This window comes from Ammodytes marinus (assembly GCF_949987685.1).
Source record: "Ammodytes marinus genome assembly, chromosome: 3".
NCBI classification, from domain to species: domain Eukaryota; kingdom Metazoa; phylum Chordata; class Actinopteri; order Uranoscopiformes; family Ammodytidae; genus Ammodytes; species Ammodytes marinus.
Window position 1 is genome coordinate 7,999,229 of NC_137232.1, and position 23,519 is coordinate 8,022,747.

The 23,519-nt window shown below is 41.3% G+C and overlaps 1 protein-coding gene across 1 annotated transcript; it reads right to left on the reverse strand.

The window, feature by feature from the left end:
- Window positions 1-14,292: 14,292 nt before the first annotated feature.
- On the reverse strand, window positions 14,293-19,330 carry LOC307270762 (hatching enzyme 1.2-like). Its single transcript, XM_080053521.1, has 8 exons — window positions 19,275-19,330; window positions 18,596-18,623; window positions 18,472-18,510; window positions 17,642-17,773; window positions 16,981-17,098; window positions 16,559-16,737; window positions 15,996-16,077; window positions 14,293-15,291 (listed from the first exon to the last, which is right to left on the reverse strand). Exons 1-8 carry the CDS (start codon window positions 19,314-19,316, stop codon window positions 15,159-15,161), a joined length of 753 nt encoding a protein of 250 aa, XP_079909647.1. The 5' UTR covers window positions 19,317-19,330; the 3' UTR covers window positions 14,293-15,158.
- Window positions 19,331-23,519: the final 4,189 nt, after the last annotated feature.

The window sequence follows — 23,519 nt, forward strand, 5'->3', positions numbered from 1 at the left end:
TATTATAAAAGTGGTTTTCAGGATCAATTTCATTACAAACCTCATACATTTTGTGCTCCGTGTGGTCAAAGTTTGCAAAATTTAAATGTTCATATTTGCTATAAAGATTATATTCGCAGTCTCCCCCAACATTATCATTGTCTAAAAACTCAGCATCATCAATATTTCTGAATGGGTGCAAGTAGTCATCCACAGAATCTGTCATTAGCATTTAGAACAATACCCACACACCAGAGACACAATAAACTCATACCCAGCAGGATTTTGTTTAGGAACTACCTAACTTGTCTAGTTGATCAATGCTCCAGATGCACAGAACTTTAGCCTGTTCAGGTATGCCATTCAATTTAACAAACACTTTACAGTTAGAGGTCCAAGTGGCCTGAATTTTCCCCTGCTTCTTCATGACCCTTGCCTGTCTTGCAATATCTGCATTTCTTTTTGTGAGATGGTCATTTATATAGACATTTGTGCCCTTCAATCGGCGGCCCTGCCTGAGCAGGTCAATTTTGTGCTTTCTGTTAGGAAAGCGAACAATGACAACATGTTTGTCTTTTTGGTTTTTTGTTGGGATGATGTGGCAAGCTTCAATGTTGCGTCTGTCGATAGCTATCTGTTTGTCATGGAGGAAGGCTGTTACCTGAGCCTCAGCTGAATCATCATGGCCAGCACTGTCCACCTCACTCACATCCCCATTCAGGGCCCGGGCATAAGACCGTGGCTTGATCACTAGTCCAGTTATAATTACGTCATTCATACGCGTATACTGCTCTAAGTCAGATACACGTGTTTCCAAAGAGTTTATCTTGTTCTGCTGGTCCTCATTTACCATCTTAAGAGCCTTGATTTCACTCATCAGATTAATTATAGTACGCTGCTGTTTGTTTATGGTTGCCAATTCGTCCCCCATTATGTTCAAGGAAGCTTTTAATTCCTCTATGTCCTTCTTAATCTCTTTAGTGACCATATTGCCGCAATAAACACACTTGCAACACTGACCTGGTGAAGCCTGTTTGTTGCTGCCTGCTGGAGCTGGCTGGTAGTGGATGGGCCTTGTCCTAGCCTGCTGGAGCTGGCTGGTGGTAGTGGATGGGCCTTGTCCTAGCCTGCTGGAGCTGGCTGGTGGTAGTGGATGGGCCTTGTCCTAGCCTGCTGGAGCTGGCTGGTGGTGGTGGATGGGCCTTGTCCTAGCCTGCTGGAGCTGGCTGGTAGTGGATGGGCCTTGTCCTAGCCTGCTGGAGCTGGCTGGTGGTAGTGGATGGGCCTTGTCCTAGCCTGCTGGAGGTGGCTGGTGGTGGATGGGCCTTGTCCTAGCCTGCTGGAGCTGGCTGGTGGTGGTGGATGGGCCTTGTCCTAGCCTGCTGGAGCTGGCTGGTGGTGGTGGATGGGCCTTGTCCTAGCCTGCTGGAGCTGGCTGGTGGTGGTGGATGGGCCTTGTCCTAGCCTGCTGGAGCTGGCTGGTGGTGGTGGATGGGCCTTGTCCTAGCCTGCTGGAGCTGGCTGGTGGTAGTGGATGGGCCTTGTCCTAGCCTGCTGGAGCTGGCTGGTGGTGGTGGATGGGCCTTGTCCTAGCCTGCTGGAGCTGGCTGGTGGTGGTGGATGGGCCTTGTCCTAGCCTGCTGGAGCTGGCTGGTGGTGGTGGATGGGCCTTGTCCTAGCCTGCTGGAGCTGGCTGGTGGTGGTGGATGGGCCTTGTCCTAGCCTGCTGGAGCTGGCTGGTGGTGGTGGATGGGCCTTGTCCTAGCCTGCTGGAGCTGGCTGGAGCTGGATGGGCCTTAGCCAGGCCTGTTGGAGTTGGCTGGAGCTGGATGGGCCTTAGCCTGGCCTGTTGGAGCAGGCTGGTGGTGGAAAGGCCTTGGCCTAGCCTGCTGAAGCAGGCTGGTGGTGGAAAGCCTTACCTGGCCTGTTGGAGCTAGCTGATGGTAGAGGGGCCTTAGCTTTGCCTGGCCTGCTGTGCTGCTGCTCTGCTGTGCTGCTGGAGCAGGCTGATGATGGAAAGGCCTTGGCTTAGCCTGCTGGAGCAGGCTGATGGTGGAAAGGCCTTGACTTAGCCTGCTGGAGCAGGCTGATGGTGGAAAGGCCTTGGCCTGGCCTGCTCTGCTCTGCTCTGCTCTGCTGTGCTGTGCTGTGCTGCTGCTCTGCTGTGCTGTGCTGCTGTGCTCTGATTGAAGTATTGGAATATGTTAATATATGTGAACAGGCATTGAAAATATATATTATTTTATAGTTTTCAGATAATATATTTTTTCACTGTTTTGTTAAATAAATAAGTGCAAAGTTGAGAACTCAAAACGCATGGAGTCCACCCGAGTGGACATGTGTAAAACTCTCTGAAAAATGTGTGTTTAAAAAAAATGAAGTTATATTTTTTCTTTTCATGCCTAAAGAAGTATAAAATCACTTGAGAAGAAAATCCAGACTAAGGATATCATAATTCATGCATGAAAGGGTTTTAAAGTTATGAGTCTTTGTCTCGTTGTTCTATTCTGAGAAAAGTACAAGGCTTTTCACTGGGATTACATTGCTTCACAATCATATAATTTAATCTTGTTCAATGAAGGCTCATCCAAATATGACTCTAGAAAACCACAACCATGGAGCAGAGACTAATGCAAAGGAGGGCAACCGACCAATCACATTGCCAAATGGGTGTTGATGTTGGATTGTTTGCTTTAGGAGAAAGGACAGACTGTAGACATAGCCAACAATAACCTACAATTATATTCTGGAGACTTTATTACTACATGAGTTTCTGAGCAGGCCTTTCTACGCTATTCAACATTCAAAAGTATACTTTTTGTAGTCATAAGTTATATAGTACACATGAGTTATACCTGGAGTAATTTACTGACAATAAATCAATATCGTCACCCTCTTCAAATAATGGCCTAAGTCACTTTTCACCTCTGGTAAAACTCTCAGCATCCTCAGTTGAACAGATCATTTGATCCCACCCCTTTAGTGTAATGGCCTATGTCAAGAGTGTGAATTAGGCCATTTTATTTAGCCTAAGTCACTAGACGGAGTGACTTAAGCAATTTTATAAGCGTTTCAAAATGGCGGTGGTTTGTAAAAAAATATATTTTATATGAAATTATAACCAAATATGGTAAACATTTACAATAAGGTTTAGGGTTAGGGGGTTAATCAGCATAAACAGTAAGTGTATGTTTAATTACCATGCTTATTCACGTAATGCTTAGTTCATGCTTAATATCTTAGTTAAGCAGTTAAGTTAAAGGTGTGGTAAATGATTATTCAGAATGTTTGTTGACAAATCGCTTTTTGTCAACATCAGTGAATATCTCCTCCCAATCTGCTACCGGTCCATACTGTGTGAGCACTGACAAAAATCTTGTTAATACACAGCCTAGGCTAGGGAATTTTAACAAAGACAACCCGCTTAACCCACCTTTAATGCTGATGCTTAAGTTGATGCTTATAAAACAATAACTTAGCATTGATAAATGCTTATTAACCCTCTGAACCCTAGGGCTATTTTGGCCGTTTTGCATACTTTTGATCAATCCCTACTAAACTACAGTAAGAAATGTTTATCATGCCAAAGTTTGGTATCTTTTTGTTCAGAACACCCTAACCTATATGACCTGATAGTTATTTATTTCATTTTGACATGATAAATGATCATATTGGACCAAAAACAACATGATAAATGTAAAAACGGATTAAAAAATATATTATTGCTACCATGGGTAACTCAAACATTCATATTGAATTTTTTTGAAAGCTGAAAATAAATACATGGAATGTTTTTATGGTAATTTAAAAGTTTGATTGAGGTGGCATCAACCTTCATACAAATTGTATGAACAAATAGCAGGTGAATACATAGGCGTTTTCCCCAAATTCCTCAAAGTTCTGTCAATCATAACACAGAGGGCACATACAAAAATGTTAAGCTTGCTGTGTTTGGTATATTTTGTTTCAGTAAAACTTTACCTACATTACCTGCCAGTTTTTTTTTCAATTTGACATAATATTTGAACATTATGGACCCAAACCACAAAAAAAGGAAAAAAAAACATATTTTTTTCATATATGCCTTTTTATTAAAAAAAGCTAGGCCTAGGTAGACCTATATAATACAACATACAGTATATGGATACATATATGACATGTATATTTAAAGAACAGATTATTAGGCTACTGTGTCTGTAGGCTACACGTTATGAAGGCTGGCTGCTGTGTGTGTACTCAGTGCTTCAGTCAGACAACAATGGCTTTATGTAGCCTACATATAGTCATACTTTGACTCTGAGGATGAACTGTCCTCTTCCTTCATGTCAAAGAACAAGCTGATAGCTTGACTCACGTTCAAAGTTTTCTTCAATATGACTAAAACATTCTCAGTAGTCTATCTTCAAACCTCTCAGTACCTCTCAATCTTCCTCCGCGTCTGTCAATTTTGTTAGCTAGCAGCCTCGTCTCTCTCTCGCATAGAGAGACTGCCGCACAGCTCCCGCCCCCTGTCACTCTTCTTCTTCGTCTCTTTTGGTGTAGCTTCGTATCACTCCGCCAACCCCTGCCCCTCCTCCTCCCCTCCCTGGTAAATGCAGCCTGTTGAGTAGGAACTAGTTTCCGGCATAATTTTCTGATCGTAAAATGACAAAATAATGGCCGCGACCATCGAATTCTCATACTTTTGAGCCCGCGAAAATAAAATAGATATGTATCAACTTCAAACCATTATATCTCTGGTTATACTGGGTCAATTTAAATGAAACAAAGACTGACATATAGCTTTAAGCCAGTACTTTCGACACACACTGTCGGCGAAGTTGGCCCCGCTCTAGTTTCTATGCTGCGTCAAGTAACGCAATGCTGCGTGACCAGAACGCAGTACTGCGGGCTCCGGGTTGGAAGGGCATTAAATAACCATTAATTAATGCTTATTAAGCATTAAATAACCATTGATGAATGCACCCTTATTGTGTGCATTAATAAAATAAGATAAGATAAGATACGACTTTATTAATCCCCGTAGGAGAAATGTGTTTGTTGCAAAAACAGCCAAGCAGCAGTGGAAGGACACAGACAGATAAAATGTCCTTGGTAGCCTGCCACACACGTCAAACGACCTGAGCCTCCTGAGGAAGAAGAGTCTGCTCTGACTCTTCCGGTAGAGGGCCTCTGTGTTGTCTGACCAGTCCAGTTTATTGTTGATGTGTACTCCAAGGAATTTATACGAATCCACCGTCTCTATTTCAACCCCCTGGATGGTAATAGGGGTTGGGGGCTACCTCTTCCGGCGGAAGTCCACCACCAGCTCCTTGGTCTTGCCGATGTTGAGTTGGAGGTGGTTCTCCTCTGACCATCTGACAAAGTCCTCCACCACACCTCTGTACTCGTCCTCCCTGTCCTCACTGATGCAGCCCACGATGGAGGAGTCGTCTGAGAATTTCTGGAGATGGCAAGTTCCAGAGTTGAAGCTGAAGTCAGAGGTGTAGATGGTAAAGCGGAAGGGTGAAAGTACTGTTCCTTGGGGTGCGCCAGTGTTGCTCATCACAACATCTGACAGGCCGCTCTGCAGCCGCACGTACTGTGGCCTGCTGGAAAGGTAGTCACCAATCCAGGCAACCATGTCGGGGTGTACCTGCATTGCTGAGAGCTTCTTCTCAAGCAGGAGAGGCTGGATGGTATTGAACGCACTGGAGAAGTCGAAGAACATGACTCTCACTGAGCTCCCCGGCTTCTCCAGGTGTGAGTAAGCCCTGTGCAGCAGGTAAATGATGGCACCGGCCACGCTGAGTTGGGCCTGGTACGCAAACTGCAGTGGGTCCATGGAGTCACACATCTGGGGCTTAAGGTGAGTCTTTCGAAGGTCTTCATTATGTGTGAGATCAGCACCACTGGCCTGTAATCGTTGGGAGAGCTGGGGCGAGCTATCTTAGGCACAGGAACAATGCAGGAGGGCTTCCACAACTGGGGCACCTTCTTCAGCCTCAGGGAAAGGTTGAAGAGGTGTTGGAACACTCCAGCAAGCTGTCCGGCACACGCTTTAAGCACCTTGGGATTGATGTTGTCCGGACCCACTGCCTTATTCCTCTGGAGCTTAGATAGCTCCCGCCTCACCTGGCTTGATGTGATGACACGACTGGTAACAAGGGGGGGAGGAGGGGAAAAGGGAGGGGGAGAGGGGCAGCCTCTCCTTATAGCTGTTTTTGGCCGCCCTTAGTTCCCTTCTCAGTTCCTTCTGAACTGATTTTACCCCCTCTCTGTCTCCTGCCATGAAAGCCCTGTTCTTCCTGTTGAGTACGTTATTGATCCAGGGTTTGTTGTTAGGAAAACAGTGGACCTTCTTGATGGGTACAACGCTGTCCTCACAGAACCTGATAATCTGTAATGCAATGGGAGAGTCCCTCAATGTCCTCTGTGTGGTCCTCCAGGAACAGATACCAGTCTGTTCTCTGGCAGCAGTCCTGCAGGGCCTCCTCAGCCTCTCTAGACCACACCTTCACAGTCCTGGTGATAGCCGGCTGCTTGCTTACTACAGGCTTGTACACAGGTGTAAGGTGTATCAGGTTGTGGTCAGACTGGCCAAGGGGTGGGAGGGGAGAGGAGCTGTATGCCTCCCTCACATTGGCATAAAGCAAGTCCAGGATTGTATTTCCTCTGGTTTTACATTTCACATACTGTGTGAAGCTGGTCAGAGTTTTGGAGAGGGAGACATGATTGAAGTCTCTGTTGATTATCATGAGAGCTGTGGGGTGCCGAGTCTGTAGTCTTGTGTCGGTAGAGTGGATTAATGGTGCCATTCACAGCCAAACTTCCCTCTGTCTCATGAGTTTATGTGTACTCCACTAGCATATTCAAATGTTTGTGGCATACCCTTCCTCATGGTATGTTACAGTAGTTGGGGAAAAAAAAGAAATGCACTGTTTTGCTAGCCTGGCATTTCCAGACCTGCCACTAGGCGCTGGCAAATTAAATTTGCTGCGCCTGTTGGTCTGGCCACGCTCCGTTGAAGCTTTATCAAGAAGACCAGAAATCTGGGTCTCACGTTTCAATTGGTTCTATCTAATATGGGCGCGCCAGAGCCCTTTATATGGTACTCTGGGGAGGACCTAACCGGATGACGACAGTGACGTGCAAGGACGGATTAACATGACCACGGGCCCTGGACACAAACCTGCCATGGACCCCTACCAACACGCAAATACACGCACTAGCACACCGTGCAATCCACAATCACACACATTATAATGCAGTGCGCAGCCTAGAGAGAGAGAGAGAGAGCGAAATACAATTCTATAAAAGCTCTCTGGTGCTGCGCAAGAGAAAGAGACTCTTTGCGCCTGAGCCTACTAGACAGTTAGATTAGGGCAGAGACACCGAAGATGCGAGCACTCGCTAAGCGCGCGAGCAGAATTTTTTGCCATTGTAAGATCTCTGCGCCTGCTTTTTGGCCCACCCTTGCCCCCCTCGGAGCCTACACTCAATGTCTGAGCGAAGCAGCGCGTCACCCGGTGAAACGCTGTGTTGGTGTCGTTCACAGTGAGACCGTGCCAGTGTGAGCCGCCGTGCAGACACACTGTGGTTTAAGACTAATTGATCAAAGGGTATTCCTGCACGTTAACGGGTGTCGAGGGGACAGGCGGGTGACAGGCTCCGCGATCCGATTGCATGTCCCGAGCCTGGATACCCCAATCCCCAATCTCACTGCCGACTAACTGTAAAGTGACACAGCCGACACAGTTAATATAATCACCACCTAAGCATGGACATCGGTTAAAAAAAGCGATCTCATTCTTATTGTCCTAAGGGCTTTGATGCAATCTATAAAATCTGAACATTACGGAAGCAGTGTTGGTGCGTAAAAGCACCGCGCACTTGGCAAACTCTCCTCACTACAACTGCCACAGCAGAAAAGCCACTGTATGTCGATCGCTGTGCCGATTCGTGCCCCTGACACGTTGACTCGCACCATAATTTGATTTCAGTGCGGGGATGTGGAGCTCTTTGGCCATTTCCCGTGCCTTTTTTTCTCTAGACACATCGTTCTCTCTCCAAGCGCGCACACGCTGGTCCCGGCCGAATATAAGACCCCGAATATTAAACGACCCGACTTTTTACGACCCATTCCCAGGGGAGGAGGGGGGGGGGAAACCCCCGTCAATTTTTTTAATTACAAAAAAAAAAAAAAAATCAAGGGCCCCCCTATTGGCCAGGGCCCTGGACATGTGCCCACTTTGCCCATGCGGTAATCCGTCATTGGTGACGTGCATGCGACGTCGAAGCCGTGATAGTAAACATCAAAGATGGCTGCGGATATGTTGTGCGAGTTTGAGACTGCTTTGGCCTCGACCCTTAACGATTTGGAAGACGGCACTCAAATCTTTCATTAGCAAGTAAGTGGAATGTTCTGTTTTGCCGACCGACAACGGCAAACGTTTAATTTAACAGTTTAACAGCTTACGTCACCTTGTGCATCGCTCTGATTGGTTGTAGTGCTATCCAACTGCGTGCAGTGGCATTTGAAATGCACGAGTAGGAGCCGCCCCTTGAGTTGGAAATTACTATTGATCGTGGCCACACCCTCTATCGTTCAAGATATCAGGGTATGGATTTCCAGGCTACTGTTTTGCCTTACTTATCCCAGAATTAATTTGGCCCAAGTCAGGTTCAAAATTGTGTAAATCGCAAAGGCATGTTCATAAATTGGCCTAAGTCATTTTATCCTTTCATGTTACACAATTGACTGACATCCTTATTTGTATATCAATAGTCATCTATTGTCACAACCTTTTTGTTTTAAATGATTCATAAATATCATATACTCTATGGTTCAGTTTTTTCTGTTTTCTGAACAACTTGAAAATATGACTTAGGCCATTACTTTAAGAGGGTGACGATATAGAAATGTCACATTCAAATTGCAGGTTCTTGCAACTTTCAGGTACAGAAGACGTTAAATGCATATATTACCTTTTGGCTTATGTAGTTTTAAACTGTTAAAACCATTTTGTTGACAAAGTGTGAAGATGCTTTTCACTTTGGACACTGAAGGTCATTGTTTTTGTTCACACAAACTGTGGACTGATACCAAAGCTTTTGACATTAACACAAAGAAAACGAAAGAATTTAGTTTTTATCTCACCATCTGACTCACAAATGTTATCTTGTTATGAAGAAACAAGCTGGTATTTTCAATGACATCCTTGTGGGTGACAATAGATCATCAGATGAAAAACAGTTCATGGGAACTGTCTGCACTGTTTGGCTAAAACTATCATTCTTAAGAATCAAGAGAAAAACTGACAACATTTGAAATAAATGATTATATTTAGTTGAGCTGGCACAAGCGAACTTGGCAAGAAACTGGAGTGACTGGAGCAATGTGAGTGAAATGCAGTTAAATTTATTTGCTGTGGGAGTGAGTGAAGAAACAGGGTGGGAACAGCAGCGGCCATGCGCATGCGCAATTAATTTGCAGCCTGGCCCCCCCCGGTAGAGTGTCCGTGCCCCCCCGGTTGAGAACCACTGGCTTAAGCTATACGCATAAGGGCTGATCACTGCACCGTGGTAACTTCCTGTTATAACCTTCTGAGACGTGAACCCTCTGTAATCTTCACAAAGAACTGGTGTGAGGGGAAAGCATTGCACATTTAATGAATCTTCTTCCTGGAACATTTAACCAGACATAATGATGTCTGACACAATAATGTGCATTGTTTGTTCTGTATGATTCAGAAAGAAAAGGATTGTGTCTTGCAACCCACGACATTCCTGTTGCATCAAAGAGTAACTGTATCTTACACAGCAGGCAACAAATATTTCTTCTTTCATAATAGCATAAATCCAAAATGTACATGTATGTGTTTATTGGCATAAACCTTGTCTGTTTGCATCTGTATATTTCTCCTGCATAACCATCTTTAACAGCCATTATCTAAACATTAGTTTTTGTCAGTACATCTCATAAATTTCAACTTCCAAAGCACTTACACTAACTAAACTTTCCATAATCATTCATACGACTATTCTGACAGTATTCACTGAACATATATTGTTTATATGTCTGATTTATGAGACAGTTTTGTTATTTAAAACATTCTGAAATTGCGTCTTTAAGACCTGTCCTGTTGAAAGTATTTTTTGCTTCATAAAATGAATAAAATCTTTATTCAAAATCTGTTCTGTAAGGACACTAATATGTTGTAAAAATGAAATAATGAATTTAATTAGTCTTCATCCAACATCTAAATGTTTGGTTTTAGAGAGATGCAAATGTACGCATAATAAGTTTGATATTAGCAATTCTTCATATTTATTCAAACATTTCTTGAACCGCCACGGGGTCAATTTGACCCATGGCGGTTTTTCAACTGCCCATAACTATACTTTTACGAAATATTGAAGCCCCCAACTCTTTGACTTTTCCTAAAATGGTGTTGTGATGCTCTCCCTATGGTTAAATAAAGTCACAATTAAACTGGATTAAAAAAACAGGCATTTATACCTAGAACCGCCACACTGGGTCAATTTGACCCGCACAGGAAAATGGAATATTTTCGAGCAGGTTGCTAGGCAACGGCATTGTTTGGGGTCCGCGATCTGTCAACTGTACGTGCAGTCATTCATAAACACTTACAATAAATTAGAGATGAAGATAAATAGGCCTACCTAACAACATTAGAATTACTAAGTGATATGAGTGATGCCAGTCTGATAGCGAGAGATCTGAACTGAGCGCTGTCTTCCACACACCGCGGCTCGTCCAGCTCAACTGACAGACAGCTGAGTGCTGTCTGTGAGCCGGACAGAGAGCGTCCGAGGGATCCTCCGCCTCAAAACATGTCAACGTGGGGAAAAATGAATGAATAATCAATTAGAGCTTACCTAAAAATAAGTTTGCCATGTTACTGTTTATTGTATTTAGGATTTTAGCTCATTTGGACGCTGTTTTGACCTTCTGTTTTCATTAGCCTACTATACTTGCGATATTATATCTACTTACAGTTTCATTAGCCTACTGAGTCGCTACGAAACGTGATTAGTGTTCTTAAAGATACTTAGATTATAAAACAAGAGGTCCAAAACACAGATGATTATTAAACAAACTAATTTATGACTTTATATCACACTAGAAATGCACGGGTCAATTTGACCCGCCTGGCGGTTCTAGGTAGGCTATAAATACAATGCTGCTGGCGGTTCTAGTGTTAAAAATAGTAAAACAAAAAATAATAGTTTTCATGTAGGCCTAGGCCAGGGGTCGGCAACCCGCGGCTCTGGAGCCGCATGCGGCTCTTTGGCGCTGCCCTGGTGGCTCCCTGGAGACTGCATTTGGGAGCAGATTTTGTGAGTTCCGAAAGGAAAAAATGACACTGTCTTTCCCTGTCACACCCCTGGAGATTGACCCATCCTTGTTGAGCACATTCCCAGGAGTAAATCAGGCTGACCTTGAAATGGAAATGGCTGATATAGCCGACAAAGATTTATGGGTGTCCAAATTCAAACATCTGACAGCCGAGCTTGAAGACGTCATTCGCCAGAAAGCCCAGCTTGCCCAAAGCCACAAATGGAGCGAAATGGAAAGCCTCCCAACACCCGAGAAACTTGTCTATGACACATGGAATGCTCTTCCTGACAGTTACAGGAACATGAAGTTATATGCATTTGGAGTATTATCCATATTTGGATCAACATACCTGTGCGAGCAGATCTTCTCAAACATGAACTACATCAAATCAAAATATCGCACCCGCCTCACAGATGACAGCTTGCAGTCCTGCGTCAAGATTAAAGTTACATTTTACATGCCCGATGTTGAGAAGCTGACGGGTGATGTCCGAAAACAGAAGTCACATTAAACGGGTAAGAACACAATCCTGTCATAGGCACATATTTAGTAACAAAGTGGCTTTTTTTTATAAAGTGATTTCTGATTTTTGTCAGTGTATATTTGGAATGACACTTAGGGACATTATTGTGTTTTGTTGCTCAGGTCCGAGGATATAGCTGCGTTGGTTGCGTGTCAAAAGTGAAGAGGATGCTGCTGCGTTTTACCCTTGCACTGACTTGCTTGGCATTTGCACAGAAATCAAACTAAACTGTCTTAATTTGATTTTATATACTTTACCTTTTCAAAAGGCTGCTGTTTTATTTTTATAAATGCAGGCTGCGTTTTATTACACTCCGTTTGTTGCCCAGATAAGGGGCACGTTATGCACGTTCCATTTTGTTGTTGTTGTTTTCGAATCCTCAAAATAAAAACGACATAAAAAATCTGATTTCTTTATTGCATTTCTTTAATTTCATCAAAGCAATGAAACATAATTCATTAATATTGTGATGAAGTTAAACTTGAGGCGGCATCGTACAACAGAGTAGTCACGTGGTGCGTCATTCTCTAGGATGCGCTGCGGGGAAAAATACATTTAATTGTGAAGGCTCATAATGTATTTGTAGCCAACTTAGTCATTTTGATAGTAGGCTAATATAGCTAATATAGATACATACAGCATGTGTTGCCTTCATTATAAGGCTTATGTAAGGCTTTTAATTTTTTGCGGCTCCAGACATATTTGTTTTTTGTTTTTTTGGTCCAATATGGCTCTTTCAACATTTTGGGTTGCCGACCCCTGGCCTAGGCTTAGTCTTGCAAAGCCAGACCAAACTACAGCACGTAGTATGGTCTGGAAGCACTCTGTTTAGAGCCGTCTATTCGGGTGGGGAAACCGGGGGAAACTGGGCTAGCCTGTTTGTATTTGTTTAAACCAATCACAATCATCTAGGGCGGGGCTAACCCCGGGAAGCAGCAGCGGTGTCCTGCAAAATAGTGCCGGGGGACTTATTTTGATGGAACGTCTTCACGTCCAGAGACTGTCAGAGAAATGGCTAAACCCGCAAACGCCACACAAAAACTATTAAAGACAAAAGGAATATACATAGTGTGTTGCTTTCTAACCAGCATGTCAAGACACCATACATATTAGCCCCCGAGGAGCTCACGGGATAACTTAACCGGAGTTAACTAGCCACGTAGTGTTATCTCTGGTAACATTATCATCGGCGGTTGAGAGGACGGCTACGGCGGTCGAGTAGAATTTTTAGCATTCGAGAACTTATGTCACCACCTCCTCCTATCGCTGTAGTCAGAGCCGTAGTCCGTCTGTTTACAGGCAGAACAGGGTTTTGACGTTGTGAGCGCTACACCAACTGCAGCAAGTAGCCGTAAGAGTTGCTAGGTGATAGTGGAAGCCTTTGGAATCTTTCCCCGTCGCTAAAACACCGCTGCTTAGTCCCTAATTCACCAAAGAAAGGGAATGGCGGATCTTAATCTAGCTGGTTATAAGGTCCGGTGCTCAATTCAAACCCCCACGCTTCATTTTCCAGAGTTTATGAGGGTATTTCTGCCCGGGGGTAGTTGTACAATGAAGTTGGACAGCTAGGCTAGGCTAATCTAGGCTGCGTCCCGGACCGCCGCCGCCAATATTATTATCCCGAAGTATCGCCACACTTTATTTCTGTCTACAGTAATGTGACTTCTCACACCCTGTGTGTGTGTGAGAGAGCGCTGCACATAAGCACACGGGTTGACTGTGAGCGAATTGTTTCCGAATTTGAGGGGGATCACAATAGGGGAAAGCCAGCAACCGGAAAAGGAGGGGGCTGCGTCAGGGCTGCGTAGCTTGCCGCCGCAAGCGAATAGACGCTGGCGGAAGTGGTCATGCCAGACTAGCCTAGGCTAAGTAATCAACTGGCAAAGTTTCATGATTACATCAATAAGTTAAACGTATTGCCCTAATCACGTGCAGTGTCTCGCCTTCAGTGATGTGAAAGGTGTGTGCATTTGCTAACTATTCATCAGCAAATGCATACAGATCATCTTCTTTCATATAGGCCTACAAATGAACTGACTGCTGGGACCGTCAGCTATTTGACTTTCAAAATAAGAGCTGAGCGCTTCCTGTTGCTCACTGTTGTTTGGGTCATAGACATTATAATGTCTATGGTTTGGGTCATTGCATATTTCCTCCTCCAGGTCATCAGGGGAAATGTAGTTTGGCTCCGCCCCCATGCCACTTTTTTCACCTTTTTTTCATGGGAATTAAATATCTATTTATTTCTGCTAAATTACCCAAAAGGATCAAACCCAAATACAGTCAAACTATACAACATAAAACATGTTGTCTTTTTGTGCATCATGTCCACAGAAACAAAGAACAGATATGAAGAGTTATCTCCCTCCTTGTGGTGTAAATCACAAACATCACAGCTTTATTGTACTTGATTTTATTGAATAAACGTCTGATTGTAAAGATTAATACAAAGTCATTGATTACAAATAAAAGGATGAATACATTGCATGAACGAAATAATGAAACACAGTTTGGCCCAAGTTCTTTAGATAATCATATTATTAATAACTAAGAATTGATGAGTCATTTTAGACGTTATTATCTAATGCTTTTGGATCTGATCAGATTGTACAAACAACATGTTGTGCCAACTGTCAGGTACTTGTACTTCGCTTTAATGTAGAGTCAGTGATTCTGTTGAACACTTGTCATCAAAATCACTTTTGTCAAAATCAGTGTATATCTCCTCATACTCCACTACCTGACTGTACTGTGTGTGCGCGCTGAAAACAAATACAGTGTTAATACACAGCCTAGGCTCTGTAAATTTTGCTAGCTACTGTGCACTTTCCAGTTCACTTACTTTGACTCAAAGTGATTTTGACAACTAGCATTTTCCAGAATCGCTGACTCCACCTTTTAGTGCTTCTATTTTATACAAGTTTATATGTCACATTTCTGATTTGAAAGCTGTATTTCATAACTCACCTCTCTAGGTAATGTGCACTTTTGGCGTGTTGTACATTTTGTTAAAAAGCTACAATATGTATATGTTGAACTTTTTTAGGAGCAATTTTTTTTATGTCAAATATAATTTAGTTTCTTCCTCCAACCAGAATATGAAAAACAACTTTGTCTGTGTCCTGTTGATATATTATGTTCAGCATCAATAAAAAATCATCAAATCACATCAAAACCTTGTGATACCACTTGGTAAAACCAGAACTGCATCATCAATTCTGGCTTAGATTAAAATAATCATATTTCAAAGATCATAGTAGGGGGATGCTCGTGCTGTGTTCTTCCACGTGTTAACAGCACCATCTTTAGTTTTCACACCTTGCATCCGTAAAGCTTGTTGATGAGGGCGATGTCTTTGTCGGTCATACTGGTGGCTGTTCCGAGTCTCGTGTTTGAGTTTCCCTTTGCGATGATGGTTGACTTCCCATTTTTGGAGAAGGCACGGCTGGAGGAGGACACACATTAACCTGTTTACAGACCTATACCTTGTCGGTTTGCGTCTGTATATTTATCCTATACAACGATCTTTCAATCAAATCAAAAAACCTCAACTTCTAAAGCGCTTACATCAACTAAACTTTCCATGATCCTTACTAGCACTATTCTGAAGGTTATAACAGAAGGATTTGTTCATATGTTGTTCATTGTCTGATTTATTAGACAATTTTGTCTTTAAAAAAAAATGCTGAGAATAATTTCTTAACATTGTAGACATGGTATTTTTGTATTTATAAAATTAAAAAAGGCTTTATCGAAAATATGTTCTGAAAACACGAGGTTGAAACATTTATTTATAGGTTTTAACTCTGGCTTTATCCAACTTCTAGTGGTTTGGTTTTCAAAGAGATGAAAATTCAAATTAATTTGTTAGATATTGACAAGTTTGCATATTCAAATATCTCTGAAAATATGTTGATACAAAAATTAATAGTTTTAGTGTCAATAATCAACTGGCAAAGTTTCATGATGATATCTATAAGTTGTTCTACCCTATTCACCTGCAGTGTAAATAGGCGTTACGCAACAGTTAGTTTAACCTGAAGTCTTATTGTTAGCTCTTGTTTGATCTTTGTTGAAATGAATACAACACTGTACAGAAGAGCAGTGTAATACATGATGATATATACTGTAACTTGACTGTACACTCACCTGCTGTAATGCATGATAGAGTCAAAGTCGTAGTCAGTTCCCAAGTTGTTAGTTTTGGCCTTCCGGAAGTTACGTTCCCGTCCTGTAAAGGGGGAGAGATCAGTCCTGGGTTAGTCTCGCACATCCAGACCTAACCACAGCTAGCAGTTAGTTCTCATTTCTGCTATTAAGGGAAAAAAGGGTCTGGCATGTTTTGGATTTCTTTGAAACAATCACAATGGTCTTGGTCCTGCAGGAGAAATGGTGGCCTTGCAGAATTGTCTGGGGGGAACTTGTGAAGAGGTTGGCAGTAAAATGGCTAAATCCCCATCGAAAACGCCACAAAAGACTGTTAAAGATATGTCACCTATGTGATTTACAAAAATGTCTAAATGTTACACAACAGTAAAATTACAATGTTTACATGTGTAACCCTTAGAAAAATGGATGTGGGCTGCAATTGATTGTTATATACTGTATGTAGTCGTCAATCTAGCCTCCAGTCGGACCGGACCCTCCCCACTTTCCACTTTGCTTCCATTTCCCAGGGCCTGTGAAATGAAGGTGTCTGTGTGTGTGCTGACCTGACTCTATGTTGTTGTAGAGGATGGTGACGTAATTGTCTCTGTCGGAGCGACTCTGCTCATGGCTGAAGCCCAAAGCGTGGAAAACTTCATGCTGGATGGTGGACGTCCTCAAACAACCTCTTTTCTGCAGGGAGATGTCCTGTCTGCCACCCTGACGACCCAGGTAGGACCAACAGCTGATACACACACACACACACACACACACATTAAAGTGACTAATCAAAAGGACTTAATTCACCTACTGTAGAATTTAAAAACTGTTTCTACAAAGACTCAGGAGCTCTCTGAAGAACATTTGAGAGCTGACAAGTATCTTCAAAATAATAAGTTAGTTCCTTTCCTTTGATTGTAGATATTACATTATTGGACACCTACAGTGTCTTTTAAATTGCAGTAATATTGTGTGTGTGTGTTCATACCCAGAGCTTGGGATGAAGTTGAGGTAATCCCGATGATTACTGCGCCACTGAAAGCGAATGCAGGTGGGTCTGTGGAAGGTCAACAGTCCGTGAATGATCTCGGTGCGCTCCTGACTGCCTGCAGAAAAATAATTCTCACCTCTTATCTCAGTTGGTGAACACAGGAATGTGTAAGCTTAAACATAAGCTATAGATTCAAATATTCTGAAGAGGATAAATTTGTCCCCCTAAAAAGAATTATGAAAGAGAACCCCTTCTCCCCAAAGAGGTACGGATAACAGTTCAGGCGGTAGAAAGTTGGAAACATTTCCTTCTGACATGAAACTATATACTGTATTTCCCAACAATTTCACACACCCCTAAAGTGGACCGTACCATCTTAACCTTCCACTCAGTGGCCTTTGACAAGTCACTGGGGCAGACAACACAGGAAGGTTATCTGGTATAAGCAAGGCAACCTGGTTAGGAGGTCTAACTCAAAGCTGATGAAAATATTATGGATGTTCAGCAGATGCTTTTGGATGAAGCAGAAGTGACGGAAGGGATGCTGTCAACACTGACTTCCTTTGCATGTGCAGCTTACTCACCAAAGGGTATCTACATAAAGACTGAAGTGTTTGAACCAAACAAAGTTGGTCCTTATAGAGTTAGTATTTCTTACTGTAGTCGGCAGAGATGCTGACGGGAACCCAGACATAGCGATCAGTCTTGGGCCACTTGCAGCCTGCGGCCGTGCAGGGGAGAGCGTTCCTTCTATGACTTGGCATGATGTCGCCGTCCACCAGTCTGGCTCCTACACAACAAAAGATTAACACACTTCCATTTCCTAGTCAAAGCAAGAACACTGTAAAAATGAAAAATGTACTCAACATTTATATAATATATATATAATTAATACATATAATTTTGAGTTTTGAGGGTCAAAACTGAAACTTTTAAAGCTGTAGTGCGTAACTGTTTCATATTAATGTTAGTTACATTCAAGCCACAATTCGTTGATAGAAAGTTGATCAAGCCTATGAGCTCCACAAAACTCTCTGAATTTCTCAATAAGCGTTTACAAACTGGTGTTGGCCCCCCACCCCGACACTGCCGCAGGAGCTCAGAAAAATCCCAAGAAGCGCCCAAGAAATGTTCCAGATGTTGATTCTACTGCCAGGAAAAAACCTGCACATACAGCAGAAGGAACATATTCCATGCGCGATCACCGAAGGCTTATCTCATCCTGATGCCCCGATAGTGTTGTTGTTATAGTATGTTTCGATTTCCTCATGGGGGAAAACTTATCATTCATATGCAATTCCAAAAAGTAAAAGTTGATGCCATGATAGATGATGCCTTCATTATTTCTTAATGATGTATTTGGTCTATAAAGAGTCTTTACAAGTTTAAATGGTCATAGGAAACTCAGCAAATCCCAACATTTCACAAGCTTAAACCAACAATACATTAGTAAATTGACCTAACAATGAACTGATCATGTTTCCTTACCTGTGCCTTCGTTAGCTTCGGCGATTGCATCAGAGACGTCTGAAGGCAAAAAGAGAAAACATCGTAAACCAGGAGTCGTTCACGTCACGTTTGATAAGACACGGACTGAAAAGGTTCAACTCACCTCTTTTGACGACATTATCAGCTGCACTCTGCAACACAAAGGCAATTTCTTTTAAAGATCATATGCTCTTTAATTGATAACAGGAATTATCTCAACATTAGCTTTTTTAATACTTTGAACCAAAACTCTCAAATTCTACCACAACTACTTTCCATAATCCTTCTTAGCACTATTATGAAAGTTATTATGGAGGGATTGGGTCATATGTGGTTCATTGACGAAAACAGATTTTTTTAAGACCTTTTTAAAAAAACTGTATCCAAAATTTGTTCTGTTAAAACGTTGGACTCTAATAATAAACTTGCAAAATTACATGATGATACTGTATCTAAAGATAAATCTCTAGAATATCACAAAAAGGTACTTCTGTATTTTAATTCAAAGTGAAAAATGTAACGCTTATTTTTTTTAATTTTGATGATTACAGCTTACACCTTGGAAATCCAAAATCCAGCACCTTAAATATAAGAATATTACACAAGACTAATAAAACAAAAAAATATTATTCTAATGTTTTGAGATACTGGATTTCTGATGTCCATGCATTTTTCATGACATAATTTTCTTAGATGCACTTGTATAAGTAAAAAAATAAAATTAAAAAATTACCGTATTTACCTACAGTGTCTTAGCTTAGAGGCTCATGAAACAAACTGAATTATCTCAAAACGGTTCTTACCGTCAATGCGAGGCAGACGATGATGATGAAGACTGGAGTCATGGCGTCAATGGTTAGGAGTTGACCTGTCTTGATGCTGGAGGCAGCAGCTCTTATATACAGTAGATCACAGGGTGTGACTCCACCTAATGCTAGTAAAGCTGTCACTCAAACACAGTAAAAAAGAGGCTGGCACTGATTCTCTTCCCATATAACCTGCTATACAAGGTGTGAAGATGTTTTCCCCTTTGGACACTGAAGGTCATTGTTCTTGTTCACACAAACTGATGGAGTGTTAACACAAAGAAAACGAATGTATTTAGTTTTTTATCTCACCATCTGACTCATAAATGTTATCTATCCTTGTTGGTGACAATAGATCATTAGTTGAAACACTTTTCATTGGAACTGTCTGCACGGTTTGGCAAAAACTATCATTCTTAAGTTTGAAGAGAAAAACTGACAACATTTGAGCTAACTAATTGCATTTAGTTGAGATAACTTATCATTCATATGTAAAGTACTAACTTCTACTTAAGAGTTATACAAACTAAGGATTTAAAACGTTTACCCTGAGTTCACTTCAAAACCTTTGGAGTCTGGTCTATTTTTTCCATGAGATGCGAGGGAATCTTATAGGCGCCCCAGGTGTGGAAAGTTGTTTGAAACACATAATAACATTTTAAATGCATAAGGTTGAAATGTGCTCCTGGTATGAACAACCAAATGACATTTGCTGTGCGGCTCGTCCATGTCCATGTGGCCGTAGTGTCAAAACTCATAAATCTAGTGCAGACAGATTTAAATTTAAACTTTCAAATTTTAAGCAAATTTAAAGTTATGAGTCCGATTGCTAGAAAAGCCTAAATTTAGAGTGTATTGTGACTTGTTTTTTTGTCACAAATACAACTCCTCTCTTTGTTCTATTCTGAGAAAAGTACAAGGCTTTTCACTGGGATTGCATTGCTTCACAATCATATAATTTAATCTTGTTCAATGCAGGCCCATCCAAATATGACTCTAGAAAACCACAACCATGGAGCAGAGACTAATGCAAACCGATCAATCACATTGCCAAATGAGTGTTGATGTTGGATTGTTTGCTTTAGGAGAAAGGACAGACTATAGACACAGCCAACAATAACCTACAATTATATTCTGGAGACTTTATTACTACATGAGTTTCTGAGCAGGCCTTTCTACGCTATTCAACATTCAAAAGTATACTTTTTGTAGTCATAAGCTATATAGTACACATGAGTTATACCTGGGGTAATTTACTGACAATAAATCAATATAGAAATGTCACATTCAAATTGCAGGTTCTTGCAACTTTCAGGTACAGAAGACGTTAAATGCATATATTACCTTTTGGCTTATGTAGTTTTAAACTGTTAAAACCATTTTGTTGACAAAGTGTGAAGATGCTTTTCACTTTGGACACTGAAGGTCATTGTTTTTGTTCACACAAACTTTGGACTGATACCAAAGCTTTTGACATTAACACAAAGAAAACGAAAGAATTTAGTTTTTATCTCACCATCTGACTCGTAAATGTTATCTTGTTATGAAGAAACAAGCTGGTATTTTCAATGACATCCTTGTGGGTGACAATAGATCATCAGATGAAAAACAGTTCATGGGAACTGTCTGCACTGTTTGGGTAAAACTATCATTCTTTAACTGACTGTTGCGTTGCAAAATCAACATTGTCATAGCATTTGAAGATATTCAAATATATATGACATGGTTGAAAGCTCGACCAACACCCAGACTGTGTAAAGTTGTGTAGACAGTGGACAAACTTTTATACTTGATAGCACTCCAAATAGGATCTCTTGTGGATCAACCAAATAAACTGTTGAACCAACTTTTCCTGACTGTTGTGTTGCAAAATCAACATTGTCATAGCATTTGAAGATATTCAAATATATATGACATGGTTGAAAGCTCGACCAACACCCAGACTGTGTAAAGTTGTATTGACAGTGGACAAACTTTTATACTTGATAGCACTCCAAATAGGATCTCTTGTGGATCAACAAAATAGACTGTGAACACCAACTTTTCCTGATTGTTGCGTTGCAAAATCAACTTTGTCATAGCATTTGAAGATATTCAAATATATATGACATTGTTGAAAGCTCGGCCAAACTACTCTGTAAAGAAACTAAACTAAATTGAGTCACCTTATGCCATTTTTACCTGGTCCTGCTGTTGAATCCCTATGACCTCTATCTACATAACACAAGCCGTGTGGGTATTGTCTTCCTCGGGGGCGCTTTTTATTTGAAATGTGTAAATACATTTGCATTCAATTGTTTTTTTTCAGAGTGCAAAGATCAGTCAAGTGGGTAGAGAGGGATGCCAGTTGTACACTTGCAGTTTCTCACTGGCCTAGGCCTGTGACCTTTAACCCTTTTGGGACTGATAACAGCAAGGATGGACAGTCTCTTGTGTGGGTGTCTCCATTGGAGACATCTCATTCTTAACTAATGGCCTTAGTTTAGTTTACGACGTTCACCTCTTTACCACCTGCACTTAGTGTAACTCTATATTTAGTTTTTACTTTCTACTACTTTAGTGTATTTTTTCTTTTATCTTTTCACATATTCTCAGTCTTCTCGATCATAGAAGATGTTGTTCTCCCAGCACATTCTTTTTTTGTTTGTTTTCCTAGCTGAGGGTAAAACTAAAATCACCAATAGAATGACTTCAAATTTTATTTGATGTTGCTACGGAAGGATGGGACTGGTAACACTGTTTTTCGCGGCTTTATTTGAAGTTTAGTTACTTGTAGGCAGTGTAGAGTCTCTGGTCCGACGGCCCATTGTGTGGTTGGCCAGAGCACCCTTTAATTTTATTTTGCCAGCCCATCCAACCTTTTCCTATTTTAGGGTTTTGGGGAAAGTAAATCATATTTTTTTTATTTATCTCAGTGGCCAAAACATAATTATGGAGTAGCAGCTTCTAGTTTGTATGCATTGCATGTCTGGAATAGACTCCCAGAAACTGTAGGTCTGCTGCAACTCTCAGCTCTTTTAAAACAAAATCTGAAGACTTTTCTACTTGCCTTTTAACCTGTGAATTTTATTCTTTGTTTTATTTTAAAATAAATAAATAAACATGAGTGCTTAACACCAGTATAGCCACAATTTTCCTAGATTTTTATCTTTATCATATTAAGTTACTATTGAATTTTTGAATGATTTGCTATTATTTTACTCCTGTAATAGGATTTTTTTTGTTTTGTTTTGCTTACCTGATATTATGTCAGTACCCGGAAATAAATCAAAATAACCAATAGAAGCATAACACCAGTAAAGACACATTTGCTACCTTTATTTTATTGATGGATTACTACAGTTTTTGGTTTCATTTGCTACTTTTATACTGTTTTTCAATCATGAGATATTTTTCCTCTCATGGACAAGAGGGCTCCTTTGCCTATTCACTAAACATTAAAGGCCTACTTCACCGGTTTGAATATGAAGGTGTATTGAATTCTGAGATCCTATGTAGTATAAATGTGCGAGAAAAATTAAAATCGGTTCATCCTAGCCTGAGAAAAGGCAGAAAGAGTGTTTTTTTTAACCCTATATTTCTCTTTCTCGTGACATCACAGAAAGAGAAATATAGGGTTAAAAAAAACTTACTTTGTAAATATTACTGTGATGTCTTTTACTGTGACATCACAGTAATATTTACAAAGTACGTTTTTTTTAACCCTATATTTCTCTTTCTGTGATGTCACGAGAAAGAGAAATATAGGGTTAAAAAAAACACTCTTTCTGCCTTTTATCAGGCTAGGATGACCCGATTTCAATTTTTTTCGCACATTTATACTACATAGGATCTCAAAATTCAATACACCTTCATATTCAAACCGGTGAAGTAGGCCTTTAAGCTCTATGTTCTACCAAGAATCTACAGGATCCTTTCTATAAATCCCAGATATAGCTTCAGCAGCTTTAGCTGTTGATATGCATTTTTTCTTTAACATGGAGTACTATATCACAAGCACTTGGAGACTTTTTTGTCTGCAGAAGAAGCTGACAAGCTTCTGGGGCCTACTAGACCTCTGACACACAGGCATCCCCTGACAGCTACATCTTCAGCTGTGACACCTCCAACTCTGATCAACTCCTGGTACATCCTGTTGAACTGCACCATGCTTCCTGAAGCTGCAGAATCATCCACTGCTGGGTGAGGTGAACCATTGCGCCTCCATCAGTTGCTGTAGGTCGGCAACCCTATCCTGCTGGG

Excerpts from the sequence above, each read along its gene's own strand:
- LOC307270762 (XM_080053521.1), bottom strand. The coding sequence starts at position 19,316 with ATGACTCCAGTCTTCATCATCATCGTCTGCCTCGCATTGACG. Across the intron at positions 18,624-19,274 it reads TCGTCTGCCTCGCATTGACG|AGTGCAGCTGATAATGTCGT; the intron begins GTAAGAACCGTT and ends TTTGTGTTGCAG. Across the intron at positions 15,292-15,995 it reads TCTATCATGCATTACAGCAG|CCGTGCCTTCTCCAAAAATG; the intron begins GTGAGTGTACAG and ends GTCCTCCTCCAG.